Source organism: Camelina sativa, chromosome 6 (genome assembly GCF_000633955.1).
Source record: "Camelina sativa cultivar DH55 chromosome 6, Cs, whole genome shotgun sequence".
NCBI classification, from domain to species: domain Eukaryota; kingdom Viridiplantae; phylum Streptophyta; class Magnoliopsida; order Brassicales; family Brassicaceae; genus Camelina; species Camelina sativa.
This window is the reverse complement of record NC_025690.1, coordinates 13,703,815-13,721,770: the sequence shown is the minus strand read 5'-3', so window position 1 is coordinate 13,721,770 and position 17,956 is coordinate 13,703,815. Positions and strand designations below refer to the sequence as shown.

Sequence of the window (17,956 nt, the reverse complement as noted above, 5' to 3'; positions counted from 1 at the left end):
TATATATATATATATATATATATATATATATATATATATATAACATATCTCAAAATAAAGTTGGCAACCGTTAAATCGAGAACCACTCATGTTGATCTTCATTTTCGCTAACTCAAAAACCACTCACATTGGTTTCCCGTCTTTGCCAAATCAAAACTACCATCGATCGTCATTCGTCATAGGTGAACCACACAATTTACCGGTTTTGCTTTAGTTTTGGTTCTGATTTCATTTTCATATTTTTATCTTGTCATCACTAAATTTATGGTCTGGTCAGAAAAGAAAAATAAGAGAAGTAAATTAAGGGGAGAAATTTAAAAAAAACTACTACTTGAATATGGTATTGTCTTTTACTTATATGTGTAGATGTCATATAGTATTGAGAAGAAAAAGTAGTATATAATATATACTGAATGCTCTTGTCATGTTTTATAGATATAAATACACCTCGAAAAAGTACCTGTATATATAATTTGTTTTTAACGAGTTATTTTGTTTTAGAACATGTTGTGTAGTTTTTTTTCTTTCTTTTATTCTGTTTTGTAATTTCACTCGTTGACTATACATACTACAAGCATTCGTGAGTCTTTTAATAAAAGTGTATAGGTGGTGGAATCTCACTCGATACTGTTAGATATACTATAAAACTACTACGAACATTTAGAGTCTTTAAATAAGAGTTTTGCAGAATCCAGATCCAAAATAGTCGAACACATGGCCAAATCAGAGTTTTAAATTAGTTACACCTAGCATTTGACATTTCTCCGTTACGTTCTCGCTCTCAATCTCTGGAAAAAGCTTCAACCAGTAAAAGAATGGGATTTGTAATAGTTAATGTGCATACTTAATTCCACCTTCCATGCGGCTCCAACCTGCTCCGCATAGGTCCAATCAGTTTAGTCGAGATAAAAATTTAAATATTAGCTAGTACTTGGAAAAAAAATGTTTTAAACATTAGCTAATTTCTTATACCTTTAGGAAGAATTATTAGTAATAGATTTTAATATAATGGGAAATCCAAACACAAATCAGGTGCTATTGAATTTATCAAAATTTAAAAATTAATAATTGAATAACACATAATTTTTTTGTTTAGATTTCCAAATTCATAACTAGAATAAATTCTCCAAATAAAAGTTGATGAATGTTTCAATATGAATATTCTGTCACAATACTAGTCTTTATAATCTATATGTTGTAGAAGAAAAGTCAAACAAAACATTGTTTAACACATCAAACTCTAGAAGTATGATTAGATATTTAACTACGGTAGTAGTCACAGATCAAATAGATCCATAGTAATTATGATGTAAACTAATCCATAGCTTCAACTCAGCTGTTACATCTTTGCTTTTGACTTTCTTTTGCTCTCTCTCTCTCATTCTCCCCCGCTACTACCGCCACCACTCCCAAAAATGGAGAATCTTATTCCATCACCCCCGCTACTACCGCCACCACTCTCATTTGGGCCCAATCTTCCTTTAGGGAATATTATATTAGAGAGAATAAATCGTAGAAAAAGAAGGTTGATCTACAAAGAGAGGCTGGTATGGTACTTGATCACTCTCGTGCTGCGCCAAGAACTCCTAACCCGAAACCAGAAACCTAGAGAAGAATGGGTAATCACGATCAAAGAAAAGATGGATCAAGTACTTAGAGAAGACGCCATAATAAGCTGGGATAAACACTGTATCTACAGAGTTCCACACTATCTTCAAGAGAACGACAAGAAGTCCTATTTTCCTCAAATTGTCTCGCTTGGTCCGTACCACCATGGCAGTAAACATCTCCTCCCCATGGACCATCACAAATGGCGGGCGGCCAATATGGTCATGAAACGTACAAAACAAGGAATCGAAATGTATATCAACGCCATGAAAGAGCTCGAAACTAGGGCTCGTGCTTGCTACGAAGGTCTCATAAGTTTGAGCAGTAACGAATTTATCAAAATGCTAGTTCTTGATGGTTGTTTTGTTCTGGAGCTCTTCAGAGGAGCCTACAAAGATAAAGGATTCTTGGAACTCGGGTAAGCATGGTTCAGTTCTATGCTTAATTAACTTCTGATTTTAGATCTCCTGTTGTCTAAACTGTTGACTTTGATTTTGTTTTGTTTTTATTTTCTTCTGGTTTGTATAGATATGATCGAAACGATCCCGTTTTTGCGATGCGGGCATCAATGCATTCGATACAGCGTGACATGGTAATGCTGGAAAATCAACTTCCTTTGTTCGTCCTAAACCGGTTATTAGAGCTACAGCTCGGATCACGGAACCAAACCGGTTTAGTAGCACAATTAGCAGTTCGGTTCTTTGAACCACTAATGCCAACAGACGAACCGTTGACCAAAACCGACCAGTTAAATCTCGAGTACTCGTTGGCTACAGATAAAGCTTTTGACCCATTCGTCATGAACTCACTTGGCGACAAGAGCGGGTTGCATTGTCTAGATGCATTCCGTCGAAGCCTGCTTCAGTCTACGAGAACAAAACGGAGCTTACCACAAAAGAGAGTGTACGGGGGTTTGCGCGTGGTGGACAAGCGTAGAAAACAAATGATACACTGCGTCACTGAACTAAGGGATGGCGGTTTTAATTTCAGGAAGAGGCAAAGCGACCGGTTTTGGGATATTCAATTCTCGAATGGTTATCTAGAGATACCCAAACTATTTATCCACGATGGTAAGTTAAATCTTCTTCTTTTTTTTTTCCCCCACGTGGTTTTATTATATTATTCTTACCCATTTACCTTCCAAATCTTACATTTTACACATATATACAATTTCTTGTTTATATGTAGTATTATTGTTTAAGAATAGTACATTAGACGACTGATATAATGTGATATTCGACTAGGTCATCAACGGGATATAAATTAAGACAATGAAATAAATGCACTTCTTATTTTTCAACTTAATCAAATCAGAAACATGAAGTTGGCAACACCACCCCTTCTCGTGTGTTTTGTAGGTACCAAGTCTCTCTTCCTGAATCTCATAGCTTTCGAACAAAACCATATCGACTCGAGCAACGACATAACATCCTACATAGTCTTCATGGACAATCTAATAGATTCTCCAGAAGATGTTAGTCACTTACGTTCTTGTGGTATCATCGAACACTGGTTAGAGAGCGACTCTGAAGTTGCCGATTTGTTCAACCGGATAGGTCAAGATACCATTTTTGACATCAGTGATAGTCATTTATTTGAACTGTCGGTTGCAGCTAAGCGTTATTATCTTCAACATAATAAGTACTACAGGAAGTGGAATGCTTGGAAGAAGACCTTGAAAGAGAAGTACTTCGATAGCCCTTGGGGATATATCTCTTTCTTTGCTGCATTTTTGCTGTTACTTCTTACGTCATCTCAAAGTTATTTTGCTGCTTATTCTTACTATAAACCACCTTCTTAATCTTCAAGAATACTAATGTTAGCTTCTTATTTTCTCATTCAATTTACAAGTATTTTCTCCAAGTTTTGTTTGGCATTTTATATTTCCATCTATTTGAATTAAAAATATCTCAATCTAGTGATAGTGACACGTTTCCTTTCTATAAAATATCTAAATCTTGTGATAGTTGACTAGAGGACTGAAGACGTAAAGTAAAAATGTTCATCCCTCGCACGTCTGTAAGATTTCCGTTTGGAACAACATTTTTGTCGTTGGGCCAATATGGAGTATATCTATACTATTAAAGCAACTACACTCAAAATTGGACCATAATTTTGTTTTGGTATGTTTTTTATTAAAAATAATTAAAGAATCACTTAATTTAATTAAATTACCCTATAGTTTTGATTTCAATAAATGACCATTATACCCCTTAATCGTCCACTTAATTATGACCGGGTTGGAACGCGGATCCTCTTTAACCCGGTAATAGAACAAAAATCTACACGCGGATCCGTTTGTAATCCGGGTTAATACTATTTGGATTGTGTATTTGGTTTGATTCAAGAATAATTATTCACACAACCAAACATAAGTATTATCCCTATAAATAGGTAAACTGGTATCCGAGTATTTAATGGTTTCAGTAATATCAAATATTAACTATTACTATACTTAATCCCTATAATTATTACGAATATTAATAATAATGAGAAATCTTTAATACTTGTGGATTGTGACTTAAATACGAAATTGTATATATATGTAAACTTATTTGATTTGCTTTTATATTGTGAGATATTTACGGAAACAACAAATCAATTTAATACAATTAAATAAAAACAAAGCATCATTTAGTTTAGATTTTTCAATATTTCCTTAACAAAATTATAGTAATTAATTATGATTAGTATAGATGGAAAGAATAAAAAACGCAAAAATTATATATATGAAAAGTTGTAAACTAATTTACAGAAAATGTGTAATGTATATCCCACATCGAGTAAATATTTTGCAATATGGTTCATAATCACTATAAATATATGACTAATACGTTTTGAGTACAAATGAGCAGGAAGCTTAATTTATCAGGTATCCAAATTTAACAGTTTAATTTGGTTCTATATTTGAGCATATTTAAACTTTTAAAAAGTAAACATATTATAATATATTTACGTTTTTTTAAAAAGTTTAAGAGATTATAAATATTTAAAATTTTATAGAATGTTTAAATTATTATAAATATTTGAACTCCGTCGAAAGTTTAAAATATTATAATATATTTAAGTCTATAAAATATTTAAGTAATATAAATATTTTTACTCTTAAAAATTTTAAAATATAAAAAAAGTTTGAGTTAAACCCGTTAAAACATGTACTTTTATCAAACTATAAATTAAATTGTTTTTTTACAATTTTGCTGAGATTTGATATATTAAATATTAACTTCTGAATGATAACCTAAATATACCTAATCTCACTATAAATACAATGGTTTCCTAACTATTGAAATATCTCACACTAAAATTTAACAAGCAACTTCTCCTCTTTTGACGACAAAGCAAAATAAAGAAAAATTCATCCTCTTACAAAACTACTTTCCGATATTGCGGTGTATCTATCCTCTTACAAAACTACTATCCAATATTGCGGAGTGTTTATTCTCTTACAAAACTACTATCAAATATTGCGGTGTATTTGTTTCCGTGAAAAGCTACATTCTACAAACTACTTACTCTATTAAGATTTCCAATTTATTGTATAACCCCAAATATACAAATAAACACTATATAAACAAAGAAAATACGTCAAAATAAAAAACTACATTACAAAAATACAATTACAAAAAAAAAGTAACTAACAAAATATCACCTAGTAATATTATTATGCCACAAGCAATTTATATGAGTCTTTTAGCAAGATTATAAAGTCTTTATAATGAGTAGTTGGGTATTTGAATTTCATTTATGATTTATGGAAAATACTACAAGCATTTATGAGAGTCTTTTAATAAGCCTACGAAGTCTTTTTATAACCTTTTAAATTAGTTACAGCGTTGTACTTAACATTTTGCTATTACAGCTCTCGCTCTCAATCTCCTGAAAAAACTTCTACCAGCAAAAAAAAAACAATGGTTTTGGTTAATGTTCATTCCGATGGACAACCACTTTTCATCAACAAAGACATGTTGACCTGGTACTTGCTCAGCCTCAAGCTCCGCCAAAAATTTCAAACCAAAAATAAACACTCGGAACCGGTTCAACATCAGAATCTCCGTGGTTCACCCGACATTACCAGACCGGATCAAGAACAAAACTTGCAGAACCACAAGCATACTCATTCCGAGCCCGGTAAGGAGGTGATAGAAGAGAAGCCAGGAGACACCACAGGAGACAGTTGGGTGATCTCAATAAGAGACAAGCTGGAGCAAGCAAATAGAGACGACGACACATCAATATGGGGAAAGCTATGCATCTACAGAGTTCCACATTACCTGCAAGAGAACGACAAGAAGTCGTATTTCCCCCAGACCGTTTCCCTTGGTCCGTACCACCACGGTAAAAAGCGTCTCCGACCTATGGAGCGCCATAAGTAGCGTGCAGTCAATAAGGTCCTGAAACGTTTGAAGCAGCGCATCGAAATGTATACTAATGCCATGAGAGAGCTAGAAGAGAAGGCTCGTGCTTGCTATGAAGGTCCCATAAGTTTGAGCAGTAATGAGTTCACAGAAATGCTTGTTCTTGATGGCTGTTTTGTTCTTGAGCTCTTCAGGGGAACCGTTGAAGGCTTTCCTGAAATCGGGTAAGCGTGAATATTCTTGTTTCCTTCCGGTTATCTAATCTATTTGCTAAACCGGTCTTATTTCGGTTCGTTGATTTTTTTTTTCTGAGGAGTAGATATGCACGCAACGACCCGGTTTTCGCAATGCGAGGATTGATGCATTCGATTCAACGTGACATGATAATGCTGGAAAATCAACTTCCTCTGTTTGTCCTTGACCGGTTATTAGAGTTACAGCTCGGTACACAAAACCAAACCGGTATAGTGGCACATGTAGCCGTTAAGTTCTTTGATCCGCTAATGCCAACGGGTGAGGCCTTCACCAAACCGGACCAGGCAAAACTCATGAACTGGCTGGAAAAATCCTTGGACACACTTGGTGACAAGGGTGAGTTGCACTGTCTAGATGTTTTCCGTCGAAGTCTACTCCAGTCTAGTCCTACACCAAATACAAGATCTCTACTAAAGAGATTAACTAGGAATACGCGAGTGGTGGACAAGCGACAACAACAACTTGTACATTGCGTGACGGAACTAAGGGAAGCTGGTGTTAAGTTTAGGAAAAGAAAAACCGACCGGTTTTGGGATATTGAATTCAAAAGCGGTTATCTAGAAATACCCAAACTACTAATCCATGATGGTAAGCTAAAACATATCTTCTTTTATTTCTTACTTTTTATTATATGTTTGTATAAAAAGCCAAATCCCCTCTCATGTTTATTGTAGGTACCAAGTCTCTCTTCTCAAATCTTATAGCTTTTGAGCAGTGCCATATGGAATCGAGTAACCACATAACATCCTACATAATATTTATGGATAATCTAATAAATTCTGACGAAGATGTAAGCTACTTGCACTATTGTGGTATCATCGAGCATTGGCTTGGGAGTGATTCGGAAGTTGCTGATTTGTTCAACCGACTATGTCAAGAAGTGGTTTTTGATCCCAAAGATAGTCATCTATCTCGACTGTCTGGTGATGTAAACCGTTATTACAATCGTAAGTGGAATGTTTTGAAGGCTACCTTGACGCACAAGTACTTCAATAATCCTTGGGCATATTTTTCTTTCTCTGCTGCAGTTATACTGCTACTTCTCACATTATGTCAGAGTTTCTATGCTGTGTATGCTTATTATAAGCCAAATTCTAAAACTTAGTCTTTTTTTTTTTCATTTAGTTTGGAACGTTGTTTTCTGTTTTTTCAACATTTTCTCTATTTTCTTCTATCCCAAATTTGGCATTGTAATAATTGGGTTTTGGAATAATTGTGTTGTTGCAAAGCATAATAATAATTGGATATTGCGTTTTTACGGATGTCAATTCTGTAAACTAAATTAATCTAACGCAACCCTATGCAATTGGATTGAGCAAGCTAAATAGATTAGGCGATAAGGGATTAAGAGTGAAAAGAAGTTGTGTATTAGTATTGGTCATATTAAATTTTAATCATAATTGAGTAAGTTATTATTAGGACCAATACTACGCATGTGGATTACAAGTTATTGGCTTCGTTAATGTTTTTTTTTGTCTTAATATCTCATAAGAAGAATTCATGTTATTTTAGTTACATCGAAAATGCAGTTATATTATAAGAATTTACTTGTCTTTTCACTTCATATATTTTTCTTATAATATGAAATGTTGTTTTAGAAACAAATTTGTACGAAAATCATTTTATTTAGGAATAATTTGCCACAAAGCAACTTTTTTTTTTAGTTTTTGTCCTTCAAATATAAAAGTTGAGAAACTAAATTTTATTTATGTAAGTTTATAATTTTTAACCATGTCAAAAGGAGCAATAATGATATGAGTTATTTTTTGTTATCTACTCTTTTTGAATGATATAATGAACATTAAAAGGTTACTTTGTAAATTTTTGAAATTTGAGGACAATTTTGAAAACAGATTTTTTTTTTTTGTTAATTTTCTCTTTTGCTTAATATGTTCAATTTACAATGAAAAATAAATCTTCATTTTAAATTTTATTTTTTGTGACTAAAAATATTTTACAATTTGTTTTGTTATTTGACCTTTTTAGGTATACAAAGATGGTAATTTAGACAAAAAAACATAATTTTAAAAGCTATGTGCAGAGAAACATAAACAAAGTTTTCAAAGGAGAATAAGTAAATATTATAATTAAGTAGTTTGGACATTTCGGTCCCACTTGTTCAATGAATATATCTATACTAGTATTTTTGCAGCAGTTTTTGCTCTAAAAATACTTTTTTGGAAAGTTTTTGCTCCAAAAATACTTTTTTAGAAAGTTTTTGCATTTAATATTATTTAATGCTTATATTCATATCCAAACAAATTTAGTTAATTTTCTCTACTATTCTTATAACCAAACAGAATTAAAATATTTTAACTATCCATATATATAATATTCTATAATTAATATAGATATTTAGAAGATTTATTCCATATTTAAAAAAATTATTCTCCTATCATCTTTTTGTGATTTTAAATTTTAAATGTAGTAAATCATCATATAATACATAAAGTTAATAAAATGTGTATTTTTCATGTATATATTGTGATTTGAATTTTTTAAACGAACATATATTACTCAATTAATATAAAAAGTGTGTGTTCAACATACATATATAGTAAATTTACTGTATAGTAAATTTATTGTATATAGTAAATTATAGAATTTTAAGAAGTTTATAATTTATAACTGAAATATCTAAACTTAATAAAAAGTTTAAAATTATGAATATTTAAACATATTGAATTTTCAAAAATAACACAAACGAGTTATATTACATGACAAGTTATATGACATTACATGATTGAATTGATTATATTAAAAAAATAAAATATCATTAATATGATATTTTAATACGGGTTAAATCTTTATTTTACTATTTTAACAACACCAATATAAAATATGTCGAATCAAACTGATTTAATTAAGATTGTATTAAACAAAAATTGTTGTGCGGTATACCACGAATTATATACTAAATCACTAAAATTAACAAAAGAGTACATTAGCAAAATTAGTATTAAAATAGTATATTAATAAAAAAAATAAAAAAAATATATTGCACCCGCGGTGTACCACGGGTATAATGTAGTATTACAAGCATTATGAATTCAATGCATACGTATTATTTAGAATTTNATATATATATATATATATATATATATATATATATATATATATATATATATATATATATATATATATATATTAGAAACAAAGCGTGGCCAGTTACATCTTTGCATTGACATTTGATATTGCTCTCTTTTTATCTCTCTCTCTCTCGATCTCCCGAGCTTCAACCAACAGAAATTATGGTTTTGTTTTCCGATGGTCGCTCAACTTCCACCCACAGAAGGTACAGACGGTTGTCATGGTTCGTGCCCATCCATAGTTTCCGTGAAATTACCAGACGTGATCAAGGCCAAAGTTCGCACAGCCACAATGAGACTTACGCGGAGCCCAGTGAGATCGAAGTAAAAGAAGAAAAGCCAAGAGAGACACGAGAAGAATGGGTGATCTCGATCAAGGACAAGATGGATCAAGCACTTAGATACGACGCAACAAATAGCTGGGACAAGCTCTGTATCTACAGAGTTCCATTTTATCTTCAAGAGAACGACAAAAAGTCTTACTTGCCTCAAACTGTCTCTATAGGTCCATACCACCATGGTAAGGAACATCTAATGCCCATGGAGCGTCACAAGTGGCGGGCGGTCAATATGATCATGGCACGTACCAAGCACAACATCGAAATGTATATTGACGCCATGAAAGAACTCGAGGAGGAGGCTCGTGCTTGCTACCAAGGTCCCATTGATATGAAGAATAGTAATGAGTTCACTGAAATGCTTGTTCTTGATGGATGCTTTGTTCTCGAGCTCTTCAAGGGAACAGTTCAAGGATTCAAGGAAATTGGGTTAGTGAAACTAAATTTTCCTGTTTTATCCCGGTTATCTCATACATATTGCTGATAATCTATTTTAAAATTTGTTTTTGAATAGATATGCATCCAATGACCCGGTTTTCGCGAAGCGAGGATTGATGCATTCGATACAACGTGACATGGTAATGCTGGAAAATCAACTTCCTCTATTTGTTCTCAACCGGTTATTAGGGCTACAGCCGGGTACACCGAACCAAACTGGTATAGTGGCAGATGTAGCTGTTCGGTTCTTCAAAACACTATTGCCAACAAGCAAGGCGCTGACCAAATCAGAAAGTTCGTTGGGCTCTCAGGGGAAATCCGATGAACTTACTGACAACGGCGGGTTGCACGTTTGGATGTTTTCCATCGAAGTCTCATTCAATCTAGTGAGACAACAAATCGTGGGATTCCATATGAAGATATGAGAATGGTAGTAGTAGACAAGCAACAACAACAACTGATACATTGTGTGACAGAACTAAGAGACGCGGGTGTTAAGTTCATGAGAAAAGAAACCGGCCAGCTTTGGGATATCGAATTCAAAAACGGTTATCTAAAGATACCCAAACTTCTAATCCATGACGGTGAGTTAACCGGTTTTTCTTTTCATACTTTTCTATAGGCCATAACTCCATTATAAAGTTATAAAAACCACTAAGGTCTCATGTGTTTCTTTGTAGGTACCAAGTCTCTATTCTCAAACCTTATAGCTTTCGAGCAGTGCCATACCCAGTCAAGCAACAACATAACATCCTACATAATCTTCATGGATAATCTAATTAACTCTTCTGAAGATGTTAGCTACTTGCACCACGCTGGTATCATTGAGCATTGGCTAGGGAGTGATGCTGAAGTTGCGGATTTGTTCAACCGGTTATGCAAAGAAGTGATCTTTGACCCAAAAGATGGTTATCTATCTCAACTGTCTGGCGAAGTGAACCGTTATTACAGTCGTAAGTGGAACTCTTTGAAGGCTACCTTAAGACAAAAGTACTTCAGTAACCCTTGGGCATACTTTTCTTTTTCAGCTGCAGTTATTCTGCTAATTCTCACATTTTTCCAAAGCTTATTTGCTGTATATGCTTATTATAAGCCACCTTCTTAAATTTCATCTTATTTACAATATTTGTACTTGCCACATTCGGTATTTTCTGCTATTAAAAATAAAACAATGACGTTGCAAAATTTGGATTCTCGATCGAATAGTTAGTGCATTGAAAAACATTTTTAAAAGGTTAACTTTGGACGACTTATATATCCTAGACGTAGTGAATATTATATAAGTGGTAAGTATTGTAGTATCGTTCAATCATTAAAACAAAAATTTTAAACAGAGAAAAAAAAAATCAGTTACTTGGATTATAGTAATGAACGTGGTCGTGAGTGTAGAAATTAAAAATGGATTTCACATAGACAGTGACAATGTGTTGGTAAGGTCGAGGTTCATTGGGCTCTCTATGCTTGGAAATGGATTTGCATGTCTGAACACTATTGTTGGTTGGTTAAATTTTAAAGGGATAAGACTTTAAATATTTAAATCATAAAAACATGACTTTCTTGGAGTCTTTTGGGTTTGCATTTCTGAACATTATTTTTGTTTGCTCGATTTTTTTTTAAGGCATAATATCGAATACTCAAATCTTAATATATTATGAGACTTTGTCTTTTAATCAGAGCACCTCATCATTCATACGAGAATGGTGAAGTCGTGCCATGTGCCGAGTTTCCCATCCCCTATGGTTGATAACATCTTAAATGGATTCTTCCCCGATCCTGTCTTGAGAGCCACAAGTGAATATAACCAAAGAATGTGACCGAAACAGTAAAAGGAATAGCATTTTAATCTCTCTTGTTATGAAGAGACAAAATGACCAAAGAAAAGTGATGTTAGTCTGGATAATATTGATATTGGTAAATTGCTGCTTCTATTGATATTTCGAGAGAAAATATGTTTTTTCTACTTTTGAACAATAGTTTGGATAATTCAAATCTTAATCATAGTCAATAATTTATTATCGTTTTTTAATAAGTGTACTGTGCATTTTCTTTTCTTTACAAGAGTGAATGTTTCAATATCTCTCAGTAATCTCACTAGATAAAATATTTATATAATATCAATTGTCACACGACTTTTAGAGTCTTTCTCTAAGAGTTGTAGAAGAAATGTCAAACAAAAAAAAAAATAACTCGCCGAGGCAATATCCAATATATACTTAAAAAAAAAATATATCCAATACTTTTTAATTTGTTTAACACATTTTAATGTGTAATTAAGTATGATTAGTTGTCAAACTTAGTAACGTGTGTATGCATAGCACATATGTATTATGTATAATTATTGTTGTTGTCATTACAGATCAAACATATCCATAAATATAAGCAACCAATCATAGTTTTAATCCAGTTGTTACATCTTTGCTTTTCAACTTTCTCTCTGTCACTCTCCATCGCCGGAGAACAAAAATGGCAATCCCTAATAACGAACCACCATCACCACAGCCGCAGCCGCCCCTTCCATTGGCGTTGCCACCACTGCCGCCGCCGCCCCTTCCATTGGCGTTGCCACCACAGCTACCATTTGGACCGAATCTTCCTCTACGACATATTATTATAAGAAGAAAAAGAAGAAGAAATTATCAACCACGACCGATGTTGATCTGGTACTCCCTCACCTCTATTATGCGCAAATAACTCCAAACCCAAAACCAACGACCCGAAGAGACACGAGAGGAATGGGTGATTTGGATCAAAGACAAGATGAAGCAAGTACATAGAGACGACGCCACAACTATTTGGGACAAGCTCTGTATCTACAGAGTTCCACAGTCCCTTCAGAAAAACGACAAGAATTCATACTTCCCTCAAACCGTCTCGCTTGGTCCATACCACCACGGAAATGAACATCTCCAGCCCATGGACTATCACAAATGGCGTGCGGTCAATATGGTCTTGAAACGTACCAAACAAGGCATCGAAACGTATATTGACGCCATGAAAGAGCTCGAAGAGAGGGCTCGTGCTTGCTACGAAGGTCGTATTGATATGAACAGTAACAAGTTCACCGAAATGTTAGTTCTTGATGGTTGTTTTGTTCTCGAGCTCTTCAGAGGAGCTGATGAAGGATTCTCGAAACTTGAGTAAGCATACCCATACCGGTTGTCTAAACTGTTGACTTTGATTATTTTGTATTCTGTTTTTCTGTTTCTTCTTATTCTTTTGATGTTGTGTAGATACAATCGAAACGACCCCGTTTTTGCGATGCGAGGATCCATGCATTCTATTCGACGTGACATGCTAATGTTGGAAAATCAACTTCCTTTGTTCGTCTTAAACCGGTTATTAGATCTACAGCTCGGTACACAGAGCCAAACCGGTTTAGTGGCGATATTAGCAGTCCGGTTCTTCAATCCGTTAATGCCAACCTATATGCCATCAACTAAAATAGAGGAATCACAAGTAAACAATAAGTTCTTTAACCCAATTTCTGACAAGGACAAGGAAGAATTGCAGTGTCTTAATGTTTTCCGTCGAAGTGTACTCCAGCCTAGTCTAAAACCAGAACCAAGGTTGTCACGAAGTAGATGGTCTTGGAAACCGCTCGTGGCGGACAAGCGCCAACAACAACTGTTACATTGCGTGACGGAACTAAGAGAAGCCGGTATTAAATTCAAAAGAAGAAAATCCGACCGGTTTTGGGATATTCAATTCAAAAACGGTTGTTTAGAGATACCGAAACTACTTATCCATGACGGTAAGTTCACTTTTTTTTTTTCCCTTTATATTTGTTTTATCAAAATCTTTTTTATTCATTACATTTTCAATTCTTGTTTTTTACATTGTCGCTTAGGAATCATAATGTGATATTCATATTTTACGTACTAACCATATTTTACATTCGAACGTGCTATAGAAAATATATCAGAACCAAATTTTTTGCGACACGTAAAAATAATCTATGGTCTTTCGTGTTTTTTGTAGGTACCAAGTCTCTTTTCTCAAATCTTATAGCTTACGAGCAGTGCCATTTCGATTCAACCAACGATATAACATCCTACATAATCTTCATGAACAATCTAATAGATTCTGCTGAAGATGTTAGGCATTTGCACTACTATATGATATCATCGAGCACCGGTTAGGAAATGATTCAGAAGTAGCTGATGTGTTCAACCGGCTATGTCAAGAAGTTGCTTTCGACCTCGAAAACACTTATTTATCTGTATTGTCGCATAAGGTGGACAGTTACTATAACCGGAAGTGGAATGTCGTGAAGGCAACCTTGAAACACAAGTCCTTCAATAATCCTTGGGCGTACTTCTCTTTCTTTGCTGCAGTTATTTTGCTACTTCTCACATTATTTCAGAGCTTTTTCACTTCTTATCCCTATTTTAACCCACCTTCTTCATAATTCATTATTATTTTTCTAGTATTCGACTTGGAAAGTTTGTATTTTTTCACTCTGTTTTTCCTATTGTACCACAAAAAGTTGTAAATAAAAAAAAAAAAATAGAATTGATTTCACTGTATTTTCTTGAAGCCATATGTTAGTACTACGAAAGATTGTCCAATTCAGATATTGCTGTACTTAATTAACCAAAAATGTTTGTTGTATACATTATTGTCGTAGAAGAACAAAAAAGGTTACGAGAACTTTTTAATTGGCAAGTTATAAAATCGTGATTAACTTTGGACGTTTCAAGCTCAATCCTTGAAATATATTACAAGATCATAAGACTTTGGATTACGTCATAATCTCATCGTAACTTAAATAGATTCAATTAATCGTGTCTTCTTCACCACCCAAGACTCAGACTTGAGCACTTTTACTTTACGGAGCTCATAATACAATAATTGAACTAGTGAGGGACGAGTGTTTTTAAGAGCCAACTTTTATCGAATTTTTTAGAAGAATAAAAAAACCAACAAAACGTGTCTCGTCAAGGTGTTAATTAACAGCTCTATCGTTTGACAAACTTAGTAAATGTTTTTTTCAAAAAAAAAAAAAAAAAACTTATTAATGTGTGCTGTGCACAGATCTATCATGTTGTTACATCTTTGATTTTTCAACATTTTTCTCTCTCAAACCTTCAAACCAACAAAAATGGTGCGTATTCTTTCTTTTCCACCACCGCCTCCACCACCACCATCATTTAGATCAATCCCACCTCGGCGCTACTTTTTCAAAAGAAAGAACAGAAATCCACCACCACCACCACCGCCACCGCAGCGACCATTTGGACCGATTCTTCCTTGGCGATATTCTATCAAAAGAAGAAGAAACAATCCACCATCATCTTTGATCCAAAAAGACATGCTGACATGGTACTTGATCACCCTCGTCATGCGCCAAAAACTCCAAACCCGAAACCAGCAACCTGAAGAGACAAGAGAAGAATGGGTGATCTCAATCAAAGACAAGATGGAACAAGCACTTAGGGAAGACGCCACTACTAGTTGGGACAAGCTATGCATCTACAGAGTACCTCAATACCTTCAAGAGAACAACACCAAGTCCTATTTCCCTCAGACTGTCTCGCTTGGTCCGTACCACCATGGCAACAAACATCTCCTGCCCATGGACCGGCACAAGTGGCGTGCGGTCAACATGGTCATGAAACGTACAGCGCAAGGCATCGAAATGTATATTGACGCTATGAAAGATCTTGAAGAGAGGGCTCGTGCATGCTATGAAGGTCCCATTGGTTTGAGTAGTAACAAGTTTAGCGAAATGCTGGTTCTTGACGGTTGTTTTGTTCTTGAGCTATTCAGAGGAGCCGATGAAGGATTCTCCGAACTAGGGTTAGAATTCCGGGTTTATCCGGTTATTAATATACTTGCTAAGCCGGTGTGATTTAAGATCCGGTTATCTAAACTGTACGTTGACTTTGACTTTTGTGCATGTAGATACGATCGTAACGATCCAGTTTTTGCAATGCGAGGATCAATGCATTCGATACAACGTGACATGGTAATGCTTGAAAACCAACTTCCTTTGTTCGTTCTCGACCGGTTGTTAGAGCTACAGCTTGGTCCACGAAACCAAACCGGTTTAGTGGCACAATTAGCAATTCGGTTCTTTAACCCTTTGATGCCAACCGACGAGCCGATGACCAAAACCGACCACACAAAACTCGAATGCTCACTGGAAAAGGATAAATTCTTTAACCCAATTGCCGGGCGAGTTGCACTGTCTGGATGTGTTCCGTCGAAACCTGCTTCGGCCTAGTTCGAATCCAGAGCCGAGGTTATCACGAAGGAGATGGTCCTGGAAGACTCGTGTGGCTGACAAGCGCCAACAACAACTGATACATTGCGTGACAGAGCTAAGAGAAGCCGGTATCAAATTTAGGAGAAGGAAGACCGACCGGTTTTGGGATATTCGATTCAAAAATGGTTATCTTGAGATACCCAAACTACTCATCCATGACGGTAATTAAGTTGACAGTTCAAATCTTATTTTTACACTAATTTCTCGTTTACAGATGGTATGGGTTGATAAATAACTTATTGTAGGGGCCACGGACCGTCACTAATTTCTCGTTTATATATAATATATGGTAATACGAAATTTACATCAATTATTCGTTATTGACTAATTTAGAATAATTTAAGCTAAGAAAAGGAAATAAATACAATACACTGCTTTCTATAGGACCTTATAACTCCTTAAAACTTACGTAAATACTAATACCATCGTCTTGTGTTTCTTGTAGGTACAAAATCTCTCTTTTCGAATCTTATAGCTTTTGAGCAATGTCATATCGAGTCGAGCAACGACATAACGTCTTACATAATCTTCATGGACAATCTAATAGATTCTTCCGAAGATGTTAGCTATTTGCACTATTGTGGTATCATCGAGCACTGGCTAGGAAGTGATTCTGAAGTTGCGGATTTATTCAATAGGTTATGTCAAGAAGTGGCATTCGATCCTCAACATAGTTATTTATCTCAGCTGTCAAATAAAGTCGACCGGTATTATAGCAGAAAGTGGAATGTTTTGAAGGCTATCTTGAAACACAAGTACTTCAATAATCCTTGGGCATATTTTTCTTTTTTTGCTGCACTTGTCCTGCTAGTTCTCACTTTATTTCAAAGTTTTTTTACTGCTTATCCTTATTTTAGGCCACCTTCTTAGTTTTTCATTATTATTCCATAGTTTCCTTCATTCGACTTGGAATGTTTGTATTATGTATTTCCCGAACATTTTTGTATACTTTCTTCATTCTATTGTATTGCAAAAGAATAAAATCAGAAAATAAACTAAACAGCACATGTTTGCCGTCACAACCAAACTAGTTCACACTCGATGCTTAAACTCCCAATTGGCTCTCTACACCAGTTTGGTACTCGATGCTTGCCAAAGAGTAGTTTATGTCGTACACTATCCATCAGCCCGAATACTATAGAACTTGACATCCTTATAAGTTCTATTGATTCACGACTTCTCCAACTAGAAATGTTGAAGTTTAGATTTGAATTTGTTCCTAAACATTAATTAATGACCGTTGTCTATCAACAGTTATTCCAAAGTTTGACTCACTTTCCAAAATTAATAAATCATTTCTTTTTTTTTTGAGCAAAATTTAATGTGACACCTTTTTACCATTTTCTGTTATATTATAGTCTCCATCGGTCACACCCTATAAGTTTGGCTAGAAAAAAATAAGCAAATACAATGTGTCCGTACTAATAAATCATCATCCATACGAGAAATGGGGAGGTCGTGCCATGTGCCTCACTAGCTGTGTAGTGTACATGTTCCGTTATGCTCTCACCATTTCTTTTTTTACTTTATATTTTCTCTTAGTCTTAATTTGTGCTTGTGATATAAAAAAAATACAATAATGCACCGAAACCACCCCCCCCC

At 34.5% G+C, this 17,956-nt stretch overlaps 2 protein-coding genes and 3 pseudogenes across 2 annotated transcripts; all 5 read left to right on the top strand.

The window, feature by feature from the left end:
- LOC104791244 (UPF0481 protein At3g47200-like) lies at positions 1,394-3,465 on the top strand. Its single transcript, XM_010517077.2, has 3 exons — positions 1,394-2,026; positions 2,137-2,678; positions 2,967-3,465. Exons 1-3 carry the CDS (start codon positions 1,416-1,418, stop codon positions 3,407-3,409), a joined length of 1,596 nt encoding a protein of 531 aa, XP_010515379.1. The 5' UTR covers positions 1,394-1,415; the 3' UTR covers positions 3,410-3,465.
- LOC104699028 lies at positions 5,518-7,326 on the top strand (annotated as a pseudogene).
- On the top strand, positions 9,473-11,191 carry LOC104699027 (annotated as a pseudogene).
- Positions 12,507-14,473, top strand: LOC104699026 (annotated as a pseudogene).
- LOC104699025 (UPF0481 protein At3g47200-like) lies at positions 15,316-17,224 on the top strand. The gene is made up of 4 exons (XM_019246352.1): positions 15,316-15,885; positions 15,991-16,226; positions 16,261-16,515; positions 16,800-17,224. Exons 1-4 carry the CDS (start codon positions 15,398-15,400, stop codon positions 17,222-17,224), a joined length of 1,404 nt encoding a protein of 467 aa, XP_019101897.1. The 5' UTR covers positions 15,316-15,397.